Here is a 17,167-nt window from a genome sequence, read left to right on the forward strand (position 1 = left end):
TCTGTCAAATAAATAAATAAAATCTTTAAAAAAAAAAAGATTTTATTCATTTATTTGACAGAGAGAGAGAGAGTACAAGTAGGGGGAGGTGTAGGCAGAGGTAGAGGGAGAAGCAGGCTCCCCACCGAGCAGGGAGCCCAATGTGGGGCTCGATCCCAGGACCCTGGGATCATGACCTGAGCTGAAGGCAGACCTTACCAATTGAGCCACCCAGGGGACCCAGACCTTTATATTTATTTAATCACTAGATAAAAGGAAAGAATTGGACACCAAATTTCTGCCTTAACAAGTGTCATTTTTCTCATCCCTCTGCTTCTCCCATTAGGTTCAGCAGTTCCATCCACCTTACCACTCCTACATTGGCCCCAAATCCCTTTCTCCCTGGTGATGGTACTTCTATTTGCAGTGGACACAGGACTGTATTTTGCTGTGCAGAGAGACCTTCATAGCTCAATGAGGGGCTGGAAAAACAGCAAAGTCTCCTGGAAACAGGGCCCTTAGGACAAATGGGGGTAATAAAAGCAGCACCTTTGAGCCTCTTTCTGGATTCACAACCCCATCATCCCCACCAGGCAGCTCTGGGAGCAGCAGGAAAACCGCACCTCAGGATCTAGGCTGAGGATCTTCCACTCAACTCCATTTTGTCTTGGTCTCTGCTGGAAAGGAAGGGTCTGCAATCTCTGGGGGCCAACCATGAAGCCCCAGTGAGTAGACACAGTACTCAGACTTGAAGTCTCAGAGCTACCCAGATACTTTCTCTGCCCTACTGTCTGTCATAGCAAAGCCACAATGCAGACTGTGGATGGTGACCCAATGTATGAACTTGTTCTTAAATAACAGGATAAGTAAATAAAAGAATTATGGCCGAGGGCCAGCTGGGTCGTGGTCTACATCTGTTGCTGCCACCCTAAAACCCCTTCCATATAGATTGTGGGGGCTGTTGAGGGTCTAGGGGAGACAGCAAAAGGGGGTGGCTGAGAAAGAGCAAGGCAGTCCAGGACGGACCAGGGGAAACCCCTGCCTGGACTGTCTTCCTAGAACGTGAGCGGTAGTGTAGGTACAGAAAAATCACAGGGTGATGTAGAATTGATTTTTCAGGGGAGCCCCTGTCAGAACTGGGATGGTGTGTGAATATTTAATGATGAACGCTCTTGATGTCTGTCATGAGTAGAAAATGCTCCCGGAAAGGGGTTGGGGATGGGAGGGTCTTGGAAAAGAAAGAGCAGATCAAACTCTGTGTCCATAGGAAGGAGAGCCACATTGCTGTCCCAGATCAAGCTCAGTGAACAGAGCTTGCTCTGGGTCTGAACTGAGAAAGCATGACAGGAAAGAGTCAACAACAGCTGTTCAGGAGGCAATGGGCAGGACATGAGGACATTTGTGGGCCAGGATAGTAGGAATTAGAGAGAGGAGATGCAGGGACTATGACCAGCTTTCTGCTTCAGTATTTAATACAGCTCCAGCTCCAGCTTCACATCATTCATCCACCAAATGCTGGATAAGCGATACTAAATGTGCTCGACTCTGCTGAGTTAAACTCTGAGACTTTGAAATCTGTCGGCCTGGCAGTGACGATGGAGTGGGGGTGGGGTCACGAGCGTGGCTTGTGGAAGAAAGCTTAGCTGTGTCTTTCTGTATTAGAAGCTTTAAACAGAGCATTTCTTGATTCCAATAAAGCATTGAACAAGATCTTGCATGCTGCTCTCCAAAGATGGAAAAACCATGACCTGAATGGTAAAATCCATTTTTCCTCCTGCTGTCTGAAATTCTACCAGGGATGAGTTTGGGTTAATGAAATCATATCCTCACAGCTCACACGAATCAACCAGTTGCAGACTCAACCAATCTTGCTGAGACAACTTGGTGAAGGGGACTTTTACAGGTGGGTGGCTGTTAGAGTTAGTTCCGAGCAGGTGGTGGACAGGAGAAGGCATCCCCAGGAAGGAGACAGGGGCCTGGACAGAGGTATAGGTTAGTTAGGTGTTAGTTATGAGCTACATGCCAACATGATTCAAGCTTGACGTTTGAATATTACATGAGATGCAGACGTGAGGCAAGTGCATCGGGAAACCCCATTCAACTCACATCTAGGGGGCCTGGGTGGCTTGGTTGGATGTCTGCCTTGGGCTCAGGTCATGATCCAGGAGTCCAGGATCAAGGTCGGGGAAAGATTCCCTGCTCAGCTGGGGGTCTGCTTCTCCCTCTGCCCCTCACCCCACTCTCATGCTCTCTCTATCTTTCTCTCAAACAAATAAATAAAATCTTCAACTCACATCTATTTAGTACTTATGATGCCACGAGCTTGGGCTTAGGTGCTGAAGATAGAGAGATGAACAACATGGGGACATTCCTAGAAGAGTTTTCATTCTAGGGAGAAAAGCCCAGAGGAGGGAATGAAGAACAGCCTGCAGAGAAGAGGCTTAGTTTTGTGGTGGGGAAGGATGAGTAGGAGTTTGCCAGGCAAGGGGGACAGACGCTGAAGAGAAGTTTGCCAGGCAAAGATTCAAAAGCCAGAGTAGGGCTCAAGAAAGTAGTTTAGCTGTTTTCTAGTGTAAAGAGCCAGGGAGGGAGAGGAGCGAGTTCAGGGGCCGGATCATGAAAGGCACTGCCTTCCAGGCTAAGGAGCGCCCAGCCGGCCAAGCAAGCCTTTGAGGGATTTTAAGCAGAACAAGTTTGCGTTTTAGGAAGCCTCTCTGGCAGCTACGTGGAGGAAAGAAGGGCGGGGCGCGGTTTGAAGACAGGAAACCCCCCACCCCCGGAAAGCCGGGTAGTTACTGCAGTAACCCAAGGGGGAGGTGGTGAGGACGTGAAAGGCAGCGAGGCTGGAGAGGAAGGTGCCTACTGAAAAGCCAGAAGGCATTCTCTCCAGACACGGGTAAGCAGTAGGACTCAGCATGACTAGGGGCCCAGGTTCCGGACACGACTGTTTCACGAGTTAGGAAATCCAAGCGCAAAGGCAAAGCAGGCACAGATGTGCTAACGAATTCATCTTTGGCTTAGCAGTACTTGCTTCCTTTGGTCGGCAAACTTTTTAATCAGTTTCACGGGGCAGTTTCCGTAGGACCCTAAATCAAGCCGCTAAAAGGCTTGCTACCAACCGCAGGGCGGATCTTGCAGACCGACCGCCTGGGAACACCCGGGGGGCGGGAGAGTGAGAGCCTGACAGCAGCGCCCAGACCTCCGCGGCTTCCGCGCCCCGCGAGACACACCCCAGGTTCAAAACGCTCAGCCACCGTCCCTGGGTGGGCTCGAACCACCAACCTTTCGGTTAACAGCCGAACGCGCTAACCGATTGCGCCACAGAGACAGGCGAGGGCTGATGCCTCTGCCAAGTCAGTTCACCGCAGAGAACATTCGTACTGCTTCCTCCTGCGCCCCAAAACCCGGGCTGGGCTGGCGCCTTTCCCGCGCACCGGGCGGCCCGAGCGAAGCAGGGCTTTCCCCCGCGCTGGCACCTGCTTAGACCTGGGACCGGCCTCAGTGTCCGCCCAGACGAGGCCTGGAAGCCGGAGCCGCCGAGGTCTCTGGGGAAGCCCTTAACGAAGGCTCTCTGTGGGCTCGCGAGTTCCCTTGGTTTTGCTCCGGAAAGTACAGTCAACTTTTTTTTTTTTTTTTTTTTTTGCTGATCTAGACAATTTATGTGTTCGTGTCAGCTTGTTATTGTGAATATTTAAAATACGGCATCACGTGTCCGATCCTGCCCGGCACAATGACATGTTTAAGCAAGGGAGCCTAATAGACCGAGACTAATCTCCAGCCCCAGCTGTTTTGAAAGGTTTCCTCTAGCGTATTAGGCACCCGGGCAGAACATAGAGTTTATTAAATGCCAGTGACTGAAGGACTTTCACATTGAAATATCCGGATCTAAATATCCGAGGGCAGAGACCCCGCATCCAACATCATCAGGCCAGGGATCCTGGTCAGGACTGGGCCTCCTCTTCTCTCCTGCCTGGAGAGAAGCTCCTCTCTTGGTTTTTGGCCCATTTCGCAGCCGCAGGCACACCCAACCACTCTACCTCCGTTCTTTGCCGCACCCGGGCACCCACAGTGGGTGGCTGGTTCCGGAGGCCCCTCCCCAGCCCCCACCCAGAACCTCCTCCTCCTTCCACACCCCCGCCCTCTGCTCCAGTTTAGGTGCAGGTCAAAGTTTCCAACGATGTTGGGTGAAATGAGTGTACACACTAATGCAGATAGAGGGGCATGGGCATCAATTGTGTGTGTGTGTGTGTGTGTGTATCTCAGATAAGTTCGCCAAATGATCTCTGCATTGAGACTACCCTTTCTTTTTTTTTACACTTTAAAAGGTGGGTTTTAAATGTTCTTTACTTTATAAAATTATGGTGACGATAGGTGATAGTTGGCTGTGCTTGTTTTCTAAATTTCCTAACTTGGCAAAATAAAAAGTTGGCAACTCTATATTGACCACCAACATTTTAGGGGAAATTTTACTCATCTGCGAAGTCCAAGTTTAGGAACCGCTACTCTCGCCTTCACCTCTTTTATTGGATTGGCAGCAGGAATTAAAAATTACTTTCCAGTTTATTCTAAACACAGATACATTTCCTATGCTTCCCTTTGCATGGACACGTAACAGCGATCCGAAAGAAGGCCAAAAAAAAACAAAAAACAAACTGAGGCATGAAAAAGATAGCGCAAAATGGGATGGTGAAATAAATCCAAACATATCAGTAATCCCAATGTATAGAAATGGAGAAAATTTGCCAGTTAAAGTGGATTTTTTAAAAATATATTTTCTATTTTATCCTGTTTTACAAAAATGACATTAAAACATTAAAAAAAAAAAAAACAGAAGGATTGAATGAAAAAGAATGGAAAAAAGATATGCCAGGAATGGTCTAACAAAAAGAAAGTTGGCATATAGCTATAGAATACCAGACAAAATAAAGTGTAAGAAATGATGCATCATGAGGGATGGAGATGGTCACCAGATAGCAATAAAAGATTAAACTCATGATGAACATATAATAACTCTTACATGTATCTAATAAAACAGCATTAAAATATAAAAGCAGGAATATTTGACCTACAAGGGAAAACTGACAAATTCATTTACAGTGAATCTTCAAATTCTATGGTGAGAGAATTCAACATACTACTTTCAGCATTTGATAGGTCAAACAGAGAAAAAAAAATTAAACATATGAACACAGTAAGCTTGGTTTAATATATATTTACAACTCTGCAACCAATAATTTTTGGTTATACATTCTTCTCAAATGCATATAGAACATTTATAAAAATTGACTTTATATGAGGCCATAAAACAAGTCTTAACATATATCATGGAATTGGCACTCTATAGAATACATTCTTTGAACATAATGCAATTTAACTCAGAAATCAATTACAAAAAAATACCTTTTAAAACCCTCATATAGGGCTGCCTGGGTGGCTCAGTCGTTAAGCGTCTGCCTTCGGCTCAGGTCATGATCCCAGGGTCCTGGGATCCAGCCCCACATCAGGCTCCCTGCTCCGCGGGAAGCCTGCTTCTCCCTCTCCCACTCCCCCTGCTTGTGTTCCCTCTCTCGCTGTGTCTCTCTCTGTCAAATAAATAAATAAAATCTTTAAAAATAAAAAAATCATAAAAATAAAACCCTCATATATGTGGAAAATTTAAAACCCATGCTTTTTAAATACCTCATGGAACAAAGAGAAATTGAATGGAAATTGAAAAATACTTAGGTTGAAGAGTAATAAAAATATAACATACGCGAATTGTGGATTGTTCAAGGTTTTACATGTGCACGAGGGAAAAGGAACACTATACCAACCTTCAGTGTTTAGCATATGCGTTAAACAGTATTTTCTGTTAAATATATCTGTTAGAAAACAACCAAACAACAGGCAACTTTTGGAATGCAGTTAATCCTGTTACAAGGAGGGAAATGTACAGGTAGTAACATGCTGATTGGGCAGGGCTATAACAATTAACTTCCCCTCAGAAACAGTCATCTTCTAGGGTCTGCTTTGGCTCTCCCTGGACACCCCAAAAAGCCAGTCCCCATACCACTGCTGGCCAACTCTAGGAAGCTCTACGTGGGCACTGCCCAGAGGCCACCCAAGGCCTCCCAACCTGCAGGTCCAATTTAAGCCAACCTACTTTGAGTCCTGGTTATAGGTCCCTGTCCCTGTTTGTCTCCCAGGATGGGGCCACCTGAACCCTGGTCCAGGTAACAAGAGCCTAGTGTCAATTTGGCCCCCCCAAGACCGTGGCTGCCCACTACCACTCAGTACTACTCTGTAGTCACTCCTGCTTGTGGCCACTTGTGGGAACTGAAGCCTCCACCCAACCTTGCTACCAAGAGTCCGGAAATAACAGAGAGCAGACAGGCAGTAATGGGTCACATGGAGAGCATCAGCCAGGTGCTGTGGCCTCTGCTGGCACTGGTGGCCGTCCCGTGGTAGGATGGAGGCTGTGAGGCAGACTGGACCATGGGGGATATGTGGGGCTCAAGGGTGACTGAGGGGCAGGCGCCTCTTTTCCGCAACTGTATTGTATTTTAACTTCAATTCATGGGACAAGGTTGTCCTTTTTTTTTTTAAACTCCAAACATCCTCCCACCATTAATAATTGTTTTAGTAATAAAGTGCGAGCAGGGGTGTGGGGAGGGCAGAAGGAGAGTGAGAGAGAGAGAATCCCAAGCAGACTCCCTGCTGAGCTCAGAGCCCCATGATCACACCAGAGCCAAAATCAAGAGTCAGACACCCAACTGACTTAGCCACCCAGATGCCCCACAGACAATATTTTAACGACTAGAAAAAATATATTACAGTTGTTGTTGGTTCAACAGCAGATGACAAAGGATGCAGTATCATTAATACCCATCCTTCCCTAATTTTAGGAAAACAATTTCAACTTATTCAGACAAGTCAGCTAATGACTATCAACCTATTGGAAAGAAATTGCAGGAAGTTGATGCAGTTCCCCATTTTAAACCAGGGCTCAGATAGAGGCAGCTTTTAGCTAGTGACAGCTGTGGCAAACAAAACAACAATTATTAAAAATCAAATATTTTGGAGATGATTTGGAAGGTTGACACAGTATTTGCACTACAACTTACATTACCCGGAAATCAGTCTTATGAGATACATAAACACACATATCTATCTATCCATCTATCTATCCATCTATCATCTATCTACTTAAGGACTAATAGGGAATAGTTGAAATATATAATCCTGCAACTGTTTAAAATCTTCTGAATACCGGGCGCCTAGGTGGCTCAGTCGTTAAGCATCTGCCTTCCGCTCAGGTCATGATCGCAGGGTCCTGGGATCGAGCCCTGCATCGGGCTTCCTGCTCTGCAGGAAGCCTGCTTCTCCCTCTCCCACTCCCCCTGCTTGTGTTCTTGCTCTCGCTATGTCTCTCTCTGTCAAAAAAAATAAATAAAATCTTTAAAAAAATAAAAAATAAAAATAATAAAATCTTCTGAATACCATTCATGGGTATGTGTCTCAATATAAATGAATCCTATAAAAATAATACTTAGTAAAAAGGGGGGGAAAAAAGCTAGTTGCAAAAGACTATGTACCATCTGGTACCAGTTACATACATTTTAAAAGCATGAAAATCCAAATAATATATATATTTGATAACACATACACATGTACTGAAACTATTACAAAAGCCAAAGAAAGAATACACATAAAATCCAGAATGAGGGTTGCTCCTTATTGGGAGAAAGAGACACCAGATCTAGATAGATTACTTAGATTGCTTCTCATTCAAGGATGAGCCCAGTAAGGTTCTTAATCGCAAACAACAGCATCTACTCTAGCTTATTTAAATACAAAAGGATTTATTGAGGGCTACAGATAATTCACCAGGCATTAGGAAGACTGAGGAAACAGACTCGAGGCTGACTTCCAGGAATAACTCCCAAAACTATTCTGTATACAGGGCTACCACAGTACCCAACAAAAACTGCTACAAAGCAAATTACAAAGCTTCTGCTGTTTCCGGTCTCTGCTCTAGAACAAAGCTGCATTGGCCACTACTTACACCTCCAAAATTATATCTCTGTTTCTCTCCCAGTTACAAATCAAAATCGCGCTGAAGTACATCCTGTTGGTGAAACCTAAATCATAACCAGAAACCCAGCCTCAGAGGAATCTAGAACATGTCCTTTTTAGCTCCCCAGCCTCAACAGCACAGGAAAGCAAACCAGAATGATACTGGAATGGGTGTTGAGCAAACCAATCCACATATTCACTACAGGGAGTAAACTGAAAAGCAAAAATAAAATAAAATAAAACCAACACCAAATTAAATATATAAAATATATTAAAATATAAGCAGGTAATGTTCCCACTTCTGCCTCTAATATAGGACTGTTGGAGAACGAGGGGATGAAAAGCTCTGAAGAACTATGTTGTCGTGGGCTACAGTTGTGTATATTATGATAAACTGTGGCAAGGGTCTGTGCATGTTTTTGTTCTTAAAAGACAGCCTGGGGGTGGGGAGAGGGAAGGGCTCCAGGTTCATGTGTTGAACTCCTCCCAAATTCCTGTGGAAAAGACCCCAACGGTGTAACAGAGGAAAGTTTATAGCATCCCACTGATTCACGATATCTAAGAGAAAATTTGCAATCTACTGGGTTCATGATAAACAGCTCATAATCCAAGATGGAGTCAAAATGGTCTTGGAAATCAGAGTGGGACATCACTCACAGAGTTGAATATCAAAAACATGAGCAAGAAAAGAAGGGACAGCAGCATAAAAAAAAAAAAAAAAACCATAAGCCATTGACTCCCAGTCATTCACAATATCCAAGAGGAAGCTTGATATCTTCTGGTTTTACCATTGTCTTGTGGATCCAAGCTGAGACTGGAGTGAAGTATGTCCCAGACTTTGTGTTTTGTTTTGTTTGAGAGAGATGGATGGATTAGTAGCCATCAATGATGTCATTTCAAATCAGTGGTTGAGGGATGGGCTATTCAATGAATTGAATGGAGAACCATCAGGTGGAGGGATGGGAATAGAGTTATAGAGTGACCCCATGTTGTATCTCAAAATAATTTCAAAAAGAATTAAAGGGATAATATCAAAAAGCAAAAGGAAACAAAATTACTATAAGGAAAAGGGGGTAAAAACTGATCTGATATTGGGGTGGGAAGGAGTTTTCTATATATGAAAAAAAAAGTTAAAAAAACTACCAGGGAAAGTATTTGACTACATAAAAATTAGAAACTTCTGAAGTTCAAAAACACTATAAATAAAATTAAAAAGCAATTTCACTTTCCATCATGGTGGAGGAGCTTGCGTCGTGCTAACCACTCCATAGATAACAATTATAAACTCCTGACAAAATATTTTTTTAAAAAATCTGTAAGGCACTGGATAGCAATCAAATCAGATTGACAATAAAAGAGCATTCAAGCCCCAGAAGAAGGAATCACAATGGGTGAGATCCTCATCCTGAGGACACTCACCAGGAAACTCAGGGGCGTAAATGAATGCAGGAAACTAGTCCTATACCCAACGCACTGGGCTTCCAGACTGACTGAAAACTGAAGAAGTCAAACTCAGAAAAGAGATAGTCTCATCCAGGAAAACCAAATCTGCAAATCAAGCTCTCACATCTTTGGGTCACCCTTGAACTGAGTATGGACCGACCACAGATTTCACCGAGGCCATGCTGAAAGTAATGGCTGGGGGTGAAAGAGTACTCAGCAGAGATTTCAAGAGCTGCCCCACCAGAAGAGCCAGAAAAACACCGCGGGAACAAAAATGCTTAAAAACAGGAGATTCGTTAAAGAAATGATGATGTGGCCACTTAATATAGGACAACGAAGCCATTAAAATAATGTTTTGGACTAACCTTTAATGAATTTAGAAATATTCACATTTTTTTTTAAAGATTTTATTTATTTATGAGAGAGAGAGCATATGAGGGGGGGAGGGTCAGAGGGAGAAGCAGACTCCCCGCCGAGCAGGGAGCCCGATGCCGGACTCGATCCAAGGACTCGATCCAGGGACTCCAGGATCATGACCTGAGCCGAAGGCAGCCGCCTAACCAACTGAGCCACCCAGGCGCCCTGAAATATTCACATTTTTAAGTAAACACTCAAGTAGGTTAAAAAACGATATGCACAATGTGATTCCAGCTTTGCATTTTAAAAATGCGGAAGAGATAAACACACAGCAAAATATTAATAGGGATTTCCTGGGTGATGGAAATATGGATGCCTCTTCTCTCTTTGTGGTTTGCTTATCTCCCATATTTTCTACAAGGACTATATCTTACCCTTATATTCAGGAAAAATAGTATCTTTTTAAAGCATGAGCCAGCTGTGAGTGCAGGGTACTACTTCAAAGGACTTTAGCCCCAAAGTGTCTCAAAAACTGTAGCTTGGCTCCTCCACGTTACAGATGAAGAAACCGAAGCCCAGAGAAAAATGGCTTGCGCCAAAGCAAACAGCTGCTTACTGATTGTCAGACTAGAGCTCATTTCTGTTTGCTCACCTTGGTTGTAGTAAGGCAGCAGAAAGAGCGCCAACTTTTGAGAACGTGGGCTGGGCACAGGTGGATAGCAATATACCCGGGAGAAAGAAAGGAGGTAAGTCGTCGGTGTGGGAGAGGGCAAGAAGGAGAGTGAAAATCTGGAATACAGGGCTCAAGGTAGAGCCTGGATCCTGGAATTTTCTTCCAGTGGGCAGCAAGAAATCATGGGCATGGGAGAAGTTACACTCAGTGGCAGGCCTCTTCAGCGGTACATCAGAGGGAAACTTGCTTGCAAGGTTAAGAACCAGGGTCAAAATAACCGTGCCTACCGATGCTCCCGCCCATCATCCAAGAAATTCACAGGTGACAACCATGCTCATGGAGAGAACCTAAAATTATTTAGGAACACCTTTTGTTTCTGCGGTAAGCGAGAACGTAGACTAAGGAAGGGAGGAGAAAAAGATGCCGTTTTTGTCTCCCCGTCGGGGAATCGAACCCCGGTCTCCCGCGTGACAGGCGGGGATACTCACCACTATACTAACGAGGAAAACTGCGTCACCAACACCAAAATCATTGTTTAGGAAGTTACTTCTAAGTTGCCGGGACAATTCCTTTTGCGAAATATAGCTGATTGTTTCGACTGGCACGTTACAAAACTGACATGATGAGAGCCCTCTGTGTAATTTAAATTTTCTCGCAGCCACATTAAAAAGAAACATGTAATAATTTTAAGACTACATCTTAAGTAACCCAAGATTTCCAAAATATTGTTTTCGCCATGCAGCTAAGATAAAAATATATAGAGATTCTTTTTCGTACTTAGTTTTCAAACCACTATGTATTGTACACTCACAGACAGCACTTTTCATCTCGGGCGTTAAGTTTTCATTTGAAAACTTGATCGGTACTTCGATTTCATAACGTTTACAGCTGAAAAAGTGGATTCATATACCCAAGTTGCTCCGAGCGTACTTAAACTTTCTCCGATAGCTAAATTGGGCATCTTTTTTAATGGTCTATTTGTTGACTTCAAATAATTGATCTGTTTACTGACGTAGACCTGCAAGTGCAGTTCCTCCAACGCATCCGCTAATGTCACGCGCAGGGCCCCGGCGAGGACGTCTCGCACCTGCACGCAGGGCCCGGGGAGACTCGGGACCGGGACCGGGTAGGATGCTCAGCAGACCGAAGCGCTTAAAGTCAGGCGGGAAGGAGCGGCGGAGAGAAAAGCGTTCAGAGTCGACCACCGCCCAAACGCAGCGGGGCGGGGAGAGGGGCTCCGCAGCGACGGTCGAGCCCCGGCGAGAGAGAGCAGCGCCTGCAGTTCCTAGTTTGGGTTCAAGCTTTTTAAAAAGCACCCCGCGCGCTCTTCCAAGAAAAGGGAGGGCTTGCGTTGGCCGGGAATCGAACCCGGGTCAACTGCTTGGAAGGCAGCTATGCTCACCACTATACCACCAACGCTAGCGTTTAGCTGTTTTTAGAATTCCATACATAAGGAAAGTGGAGGCCGTAGATTTTTCTCCGTGGCGTTCTATGCTCCCGAGGTACACGGAGCCTTCCTCTGGCAAGGATGGATCCCGAACTTATTCCTAATCGGTCCGCCAGTCACGGGGGCCGGCTGGGGTGGAGGGTTCGAGGAGGCGGGCGGGAAGGCGGAAGCCTCGCGTGGCTGGGGGATTTTCCCTCCCGCCTGATCTGATCCGCGCTCCCAGACCCGCCGCTTGGCGCGCCCCAGCGCTGGATCCGCCGGGTGTGGGATTCAGTACCAGCGATTTGGTTGAGGGTCCAAGGGAGACCGGCCGGAAAGGGCGCCAGGAAAAATGGATCTTTACAGTTTAGGATGGTGGAGAACTAGGAAGGAGGAGTCAGAGACAGTTTTATTTTCCGTACTTTGTCAAGGAGCCTAGGGAGAGTTCTAGTTTTATTTAAAGCAATAAACGCAGCATCGATATAACTTGACGTCATGATACAGCACTGTGGAGTAATCTGAAAGTGAAATAAGAAAAGCCTCGGCTGCCATGTCAGGATGGCCGAGCGGTCTAAGGCGCTGCGTTCAGGTCGCAGTCTCCCCTGGAGGCGTGGGTTCGAATCCCACTTCTGACAAAAACCGTTTTGTTTTTTTTTTTTTTCTCCTTCACTTTTTCCCTACCAACAAATACAATTGAATTCATGGAGAAAGGAGTATTGATTAATCGACACCACCTTTTTGTCCTGCGTATCTATTTATGAATATTATGCTTCACTGTGAATATGGGACTGAATCTATTTTTTTCTGTATTATAGGCAGGAGACTGGTCTATGAAAACCGGAAGCAGTTGGGATCTATACCTAACTATGAAAAAAATTTTTGAGCCCTTTCTCTGTGCCCGGCACACTAGGGCAAGCAGATGTCAAATTCTCCTCCGACCGAACAAGGAAAAGCTCTTAACTCAGATCCCTTCATTTGCTAACTCGGCGGGAGTCTTCTAATGCTCAGACCGTAGTGTTTAACTTTGGTAGGCCTCACATTTCCCACCATCTTGTGCCACCCACTCCTACTGTTGCAGGGTGGACGGGGGAGACCCCTGGGCCCGGAGGTTCAGCCAGTCCCTCGGATGTGACTGGAGGCTCTTAGTCTCGTGGCAAGAGAAAAATTCAAGGAGGGCCCAGACGATGGTTGAGCGGTGAAAGTGAAGAGTTTATTAAAGAGAAAGAGAGTGCACTCTAGGGATATGAGAGCCGGAGTGCCAAAGAGAGAGCTGGGCCCGGGGTTTGGGTCTCTCTCTTTTATTGACTGTTGTTAACCAGGGGGTAGAGTATTTATTAGTTGGGGAGATTTCTCTGGGAGCAGGGTTTGTGGACTTTTCTCCCTGATTTGGTCAGGCTCAGGCCTTCTTTGTTTTGGGCCTGTCTGGTTTGATGTGGCTTTAATTTTGGAATGCTGCCAGGCTAGGTATCTAACTTTCCTGACAGCTCACCCTGACTCCTTTGCTGGCATCCAGGAACCGGATTAAAACCCAACCAGCTGCTGACTCTAACACCACCACCAATTCTAATCCAGTACGTTTGCTGTCTAACCAAAACCCAGGAAATGAAGTCAATAGAACAAATCAGGAAAAGTAATACAGAGAAAAGGTAAACTTGCAGAGTTTGTTGTTGCAAGAGCTACTTTTTCCTGAAGATCACAAAGAAGATGCTTTCAGATGTAGGAGGAACTGGTTATGAAAAAATCCTGTTGCTCTTCTGGGAAGAGGATAGAATTGTCAAGATGAAGAGGCTGAATATGTGAGGTTCACAAGTGTGAGGATGGTGAGGATGGAAGGATTCTTCAGGTCAGATTAGGGAAAGTTTGCCAAACAAACTGCCTTCTTTGTTATTTACTAGACCTTGATCTTGGGAAGTCTGCCTGCAGTATAACCTATGCAGAGTTGTTGGGAGGCTTAGAGGAGAGCCTAGGAGTTTATTAGAAATGCAGATTGCAGGACGCACCTCAGACCCACCAAATCCAAAGTTTGTAAGATCTCCAGGTGATGCACGTGCATATGAAAGCTTGAGAAGCCCTGGTCTGTTTAATTCAGGTGCCTTTGTACAGGTTGATCTTGAACTTGGAATATCCTTTCCCTTCTCACCAAGGCACCTTTTACTCACATATGTCAGACACTGTGCTTAGAACACGAGATCAAAAGTTAAATTAAAAACTGTGTCTAGGGACGCCTGGGTGGCTCAGTCGTTAAGCGTCTGCCTTCGGCTCAGGTCATGAGCCCAGGGTCCTGGGGCCGAGCTCCGCGTCGGGCTCCCTGCTCTGCAGGAAGCCTGCTTCTCCCTCTCCCGCTCCCCCTGCTTCTGTTCCCTCTCTGGCTGTGTCTCTCTGTCAAATAAATAAATAAAATCTTAAAAAAAAAAAAAACTGTGTCTAAACAAAAGACAATGACAACGCATTCATAAGAGAGACATGTAAAAAAAAATAAAGCTGACCTTAACCACGTGATCAAGGTGAACATCACCCGTGACTCCTCCCATTGCTATCACATACCCCAGATCAAATTCATGGAGATGGGCCTGTCATCTTCACCTGGTGATCATGAAAAACATCAGATAAACCCAAATTGAGGGACAAGCTGCCAAGGTCATGAAACACAAGGGAAAGTTGGGAAACTGTCAGATTGTGGGTCAGACATGATGACTAAATGCAGTGCAGATCCTGGATCAGCTTCTGAAACAGTAAAAAAAAAAAAAAAATTAGTAGAAAAACATGAAATTTGAATAAAGTCTATCGTTCAGTGAGCTGTATTATACCAATGTCAACTTTTTAGGTTTGATAAGTCAGATCTTAACTTTAGGGGAAGCTGGGTGAAGGATACACAGTGACTTTCTGTAGTACCTTCACAGCTCCTCAGTCAATCAAAAATTATTGCACAAAAAAAAGTCCCTTAAAAAAAACAAACTCGAGGGGCACCTGGGTGGCTCAGTCTTTGGGCGTCTGTCTTCGGCTCGGGTCATGATCCCAGGGTCCTGGGATCGAGCCCCGCATCGGGCTCCCTGCTCCGCAGGATGCCTGCTTCTCCTTCTTCTTGTGTCTCTCTCTGTCAAATAAATAAAATCTTCAAAAAAAAAAAAAAAAAAAACCTGAAAATGGCTGCCTGTGAGGAATTGAAAATGGGGCAAGAAAATGCTGCTTTTTCATTAGAAGGTTTGTAGCAAGATTTGATTTTTAAATAATGGGCATGTATTTTGATTTAATTTGCTGTCATATCTTTGAGGAGGAACTGGGTGACATCGTTGTTATTACACTAATCAAACTGTGTTAAAAAGAGAACCACAAGCCCAAGATGGAGTCACTTATGCTGGACCAAGTCACCAAACTGGGGCTTAATACCTAAGCTAATTGCAGTTTCAACCTCCCACAGAAATGTAGTCTTAGCCAGTCAGTCAGGGATGTTCTAGTCAGCACCAGTGAGGGAATGCTCACACGGGCCCTCTCCATCCCCCAAAGGAAGAGGAGGTAAGACCCCCTGCTTGCTCTTACCCCTAAGGGAAGGTGACCTTGTCTGGAACAATCCTTTCTTTTCTTTTGCTAATAACTCCCTTGCCCCACCCTTCTTCCTATAAAAACCTTCCATTTTGAACAAGGCCTTGGAGCTCCCCTTTACTTGCTAGATGGGATATTGTCCAATTCTTGAATCACTTACTCAAGCCAATGAGCTCTTCAGATTTACTCAGTTGAGATTTTGTTCTTTAAAGATGCCTGTTATTCAAGAAACAGTTCCCGAAGAAACAAAACCGTTAACAACAGTCATTTAAAAGTAGATGAAGTAGTGTGTTTAAATCCTTCTATGGAAAAATAGATACAACACAAATGAGAGGATCTGAAATGTTTCACAACTAAGCACAAGAGAACTTTCCTTCTTACACCCTATATGAGTTTTTAAAAACAGAATGAGATACATGTTGTTGAAATGCTAAGAAACTATGCAAACCCTGTGAGTGTTATGATTTAAGCAGTTAGTTAGGTTCCAACAGGAGACCCGGAAGCCAGCAGCGAGGAAGCCATGGCCAGCTACTGGAAGGTCAGAGGCCTGTCCTGGCAGCCCTCCACAAGAAGCCGGATCAAACCAGACAGGCCCAAGATGGTGGATGCCATGACAGGAAACCCCTAACCAAATAAGGAAGAAAAAGCTTGAAACCCTGCTTCCTGCCCCAAGTAATAAATATTCTGCCCCCTAGTTAACAGCTGTGAATAAAAGAAACCGAACCCCATGCTTACATGGCTCTCTCCCTCCCTCCCTCCCACTCTCTCACTTGGCTACTCTCATATCTGCTCTCATTATCTCAAGAGTGTACTTTTCACTTTAATAAACTTTCCCGCTTGTGTCACTTGTCCACTGTGCTTTGTTGTCTGTCCTTGAATTCATTCGCGTGACAAGATCAAGAACCTTCGGCGAATCCTTGGGGTCTGGCTGGGTCGAGGCCCCAGCCTCACCGGTTCACCATACGACACAAGTACCATCATTCCTCTTGGGAAGTACAAACAGGTGGGGTGGTCCATGTTGGAAGTTGGGAGGAAATTCAGGAAAGGGAAAGTGTAATATTGAATGTGTATTCGATGTCCTCTTTTGGGGGGCAGGTTCCTTCAATGTGAAACCAGGATGCCCAGGACGAAGGCCAGATGCAAGGAAAGAAGAGCAGTTAAAAATGTGAAATGACACGTTCAGGAGGGGGAGTTGTCTCTGCAACCCCCTCTCCACCCACTAGAGACAACCTTAGCTACTGATAATGTAGCCTCGCTCTAGCCAAACCCACCTGCCTCTCTGAGATAAAAATGCATCTTCCGTTGCTCACAGGAGAGATAGAGTGTGAACTGGGTTAACTGGGAACTAACGCATGCAAGTCTACCCTTGCTCTCATAGTGTCATTTACTTAACTGGCAGTAAAACTGAGCCTGAGGAGACTTCCCAGCTTCAGTCATTTGCTATAAAAAGCACATATTCACTTAGTGAATAATGTAAATAATACAATAAAATATACACTTTCCTCTCAGGGCTCAGCATCCAACTGTGTCCTACAGGAATAACATATCCAATTTCACAACGTCTGGGGGAAGTTCTGATAATAGAGTTGCGGCCTCTCTGTGAGGTGACAACGCAGAAGCTCCGGAATCAGGCAGGACAGGGTTCTCAATTCCACCCACACCCCCCCACACACATTTAATCGCTGTGTGACCTT

The 17,167-nt window shown here is 45.1% G+C and overlaps 1 protein-coding gene and 4 non-coding genes across 7 annotated transcripts in view; 2 read left to right on the forward strand and 3 right to left on the reverse strand.

Annotated features, from left to right (window-relative positions):
* The window catches only part of LOC102735873 (low affinity immunoglobulin gamma Fc region receptor III-A-like), a 5,526-nt gene extending 4,652 nt beyond the window's left edge, over positions 1–874 (forward strand). For all 3 annotated transcript variants that reach the window (XM_081825260.1, XM_081825261.1, XM_081825259.1), the window contains exon 5: positions 326–874. In XM_081825260.1, coding sequence (XP_081681386.1) covers positions 326–501 — 176 coding nt within the window. In that variant the 3' untranslated portion in view covers positions 502–874. The remainder of the gene's footprint in view (positions 1–325) is intronic.
* A 2,359-nt stretch (positions 875–3,233) lies between these two features.
* TRNAN-GUU (transfer RNA asparagine (anticodon GUU)) lies at positions 3,234–3,307 on the reverse strand. Its single transcript has one exon. It is a non-coding gene; the product is annotated as a tRNA-Asn (tRNA).
* A 7,633-nt stretch (positions 3,308–10,940) lies between these two features.
* Positions 10,941–11,012, reverse strand: TRNAD-GUC (transfer RNA aspartic acid (anticodon GUC)). Its single transcript has one exon. It is a non-coding gene; the product is annotated as a tRNA-Asp (tRNA).
* Positions 11,013–11,854: 842 nt separating this feature from the next.
* Positions 11,855–11,926, reverse strand: TRNAG-UCC (transfer RNA glycine (anticodon UCC)). Its single transcript has one exon. It is a non-coding gene; the product is annotated as a tRNA-Gly (tRNA).
* A 559-nt stretch (positions 11,927–12,485) lies between these two features.
* Positions 12,486–12,568, forward strand: TRNAL-CAG (transfer RNA leucine (anticodon CAG)). Its single transcript has one exon. It is a non-coding gene; the product is annotated as a tRNA-Leu (tRNA).
* Positions 12,569–17,167: the final 4,599 nt, after the last annotated feature.

Source organism: Leptonychotes weddellii, chromosome 6 (genome assembly GCF_054177405.1).
Source record: "Leptonychotes weddellii isolate Sample4059 chromosome 6, ASM5417740v2, whole genome shotgun sequence".
Classification (NCBI taxonomy): Eukaryota; Metazoa; Chordata; class Mammalia; order Carnivora; family Phocidae; genus Leptonychotes; species Leptonychotes weddellii.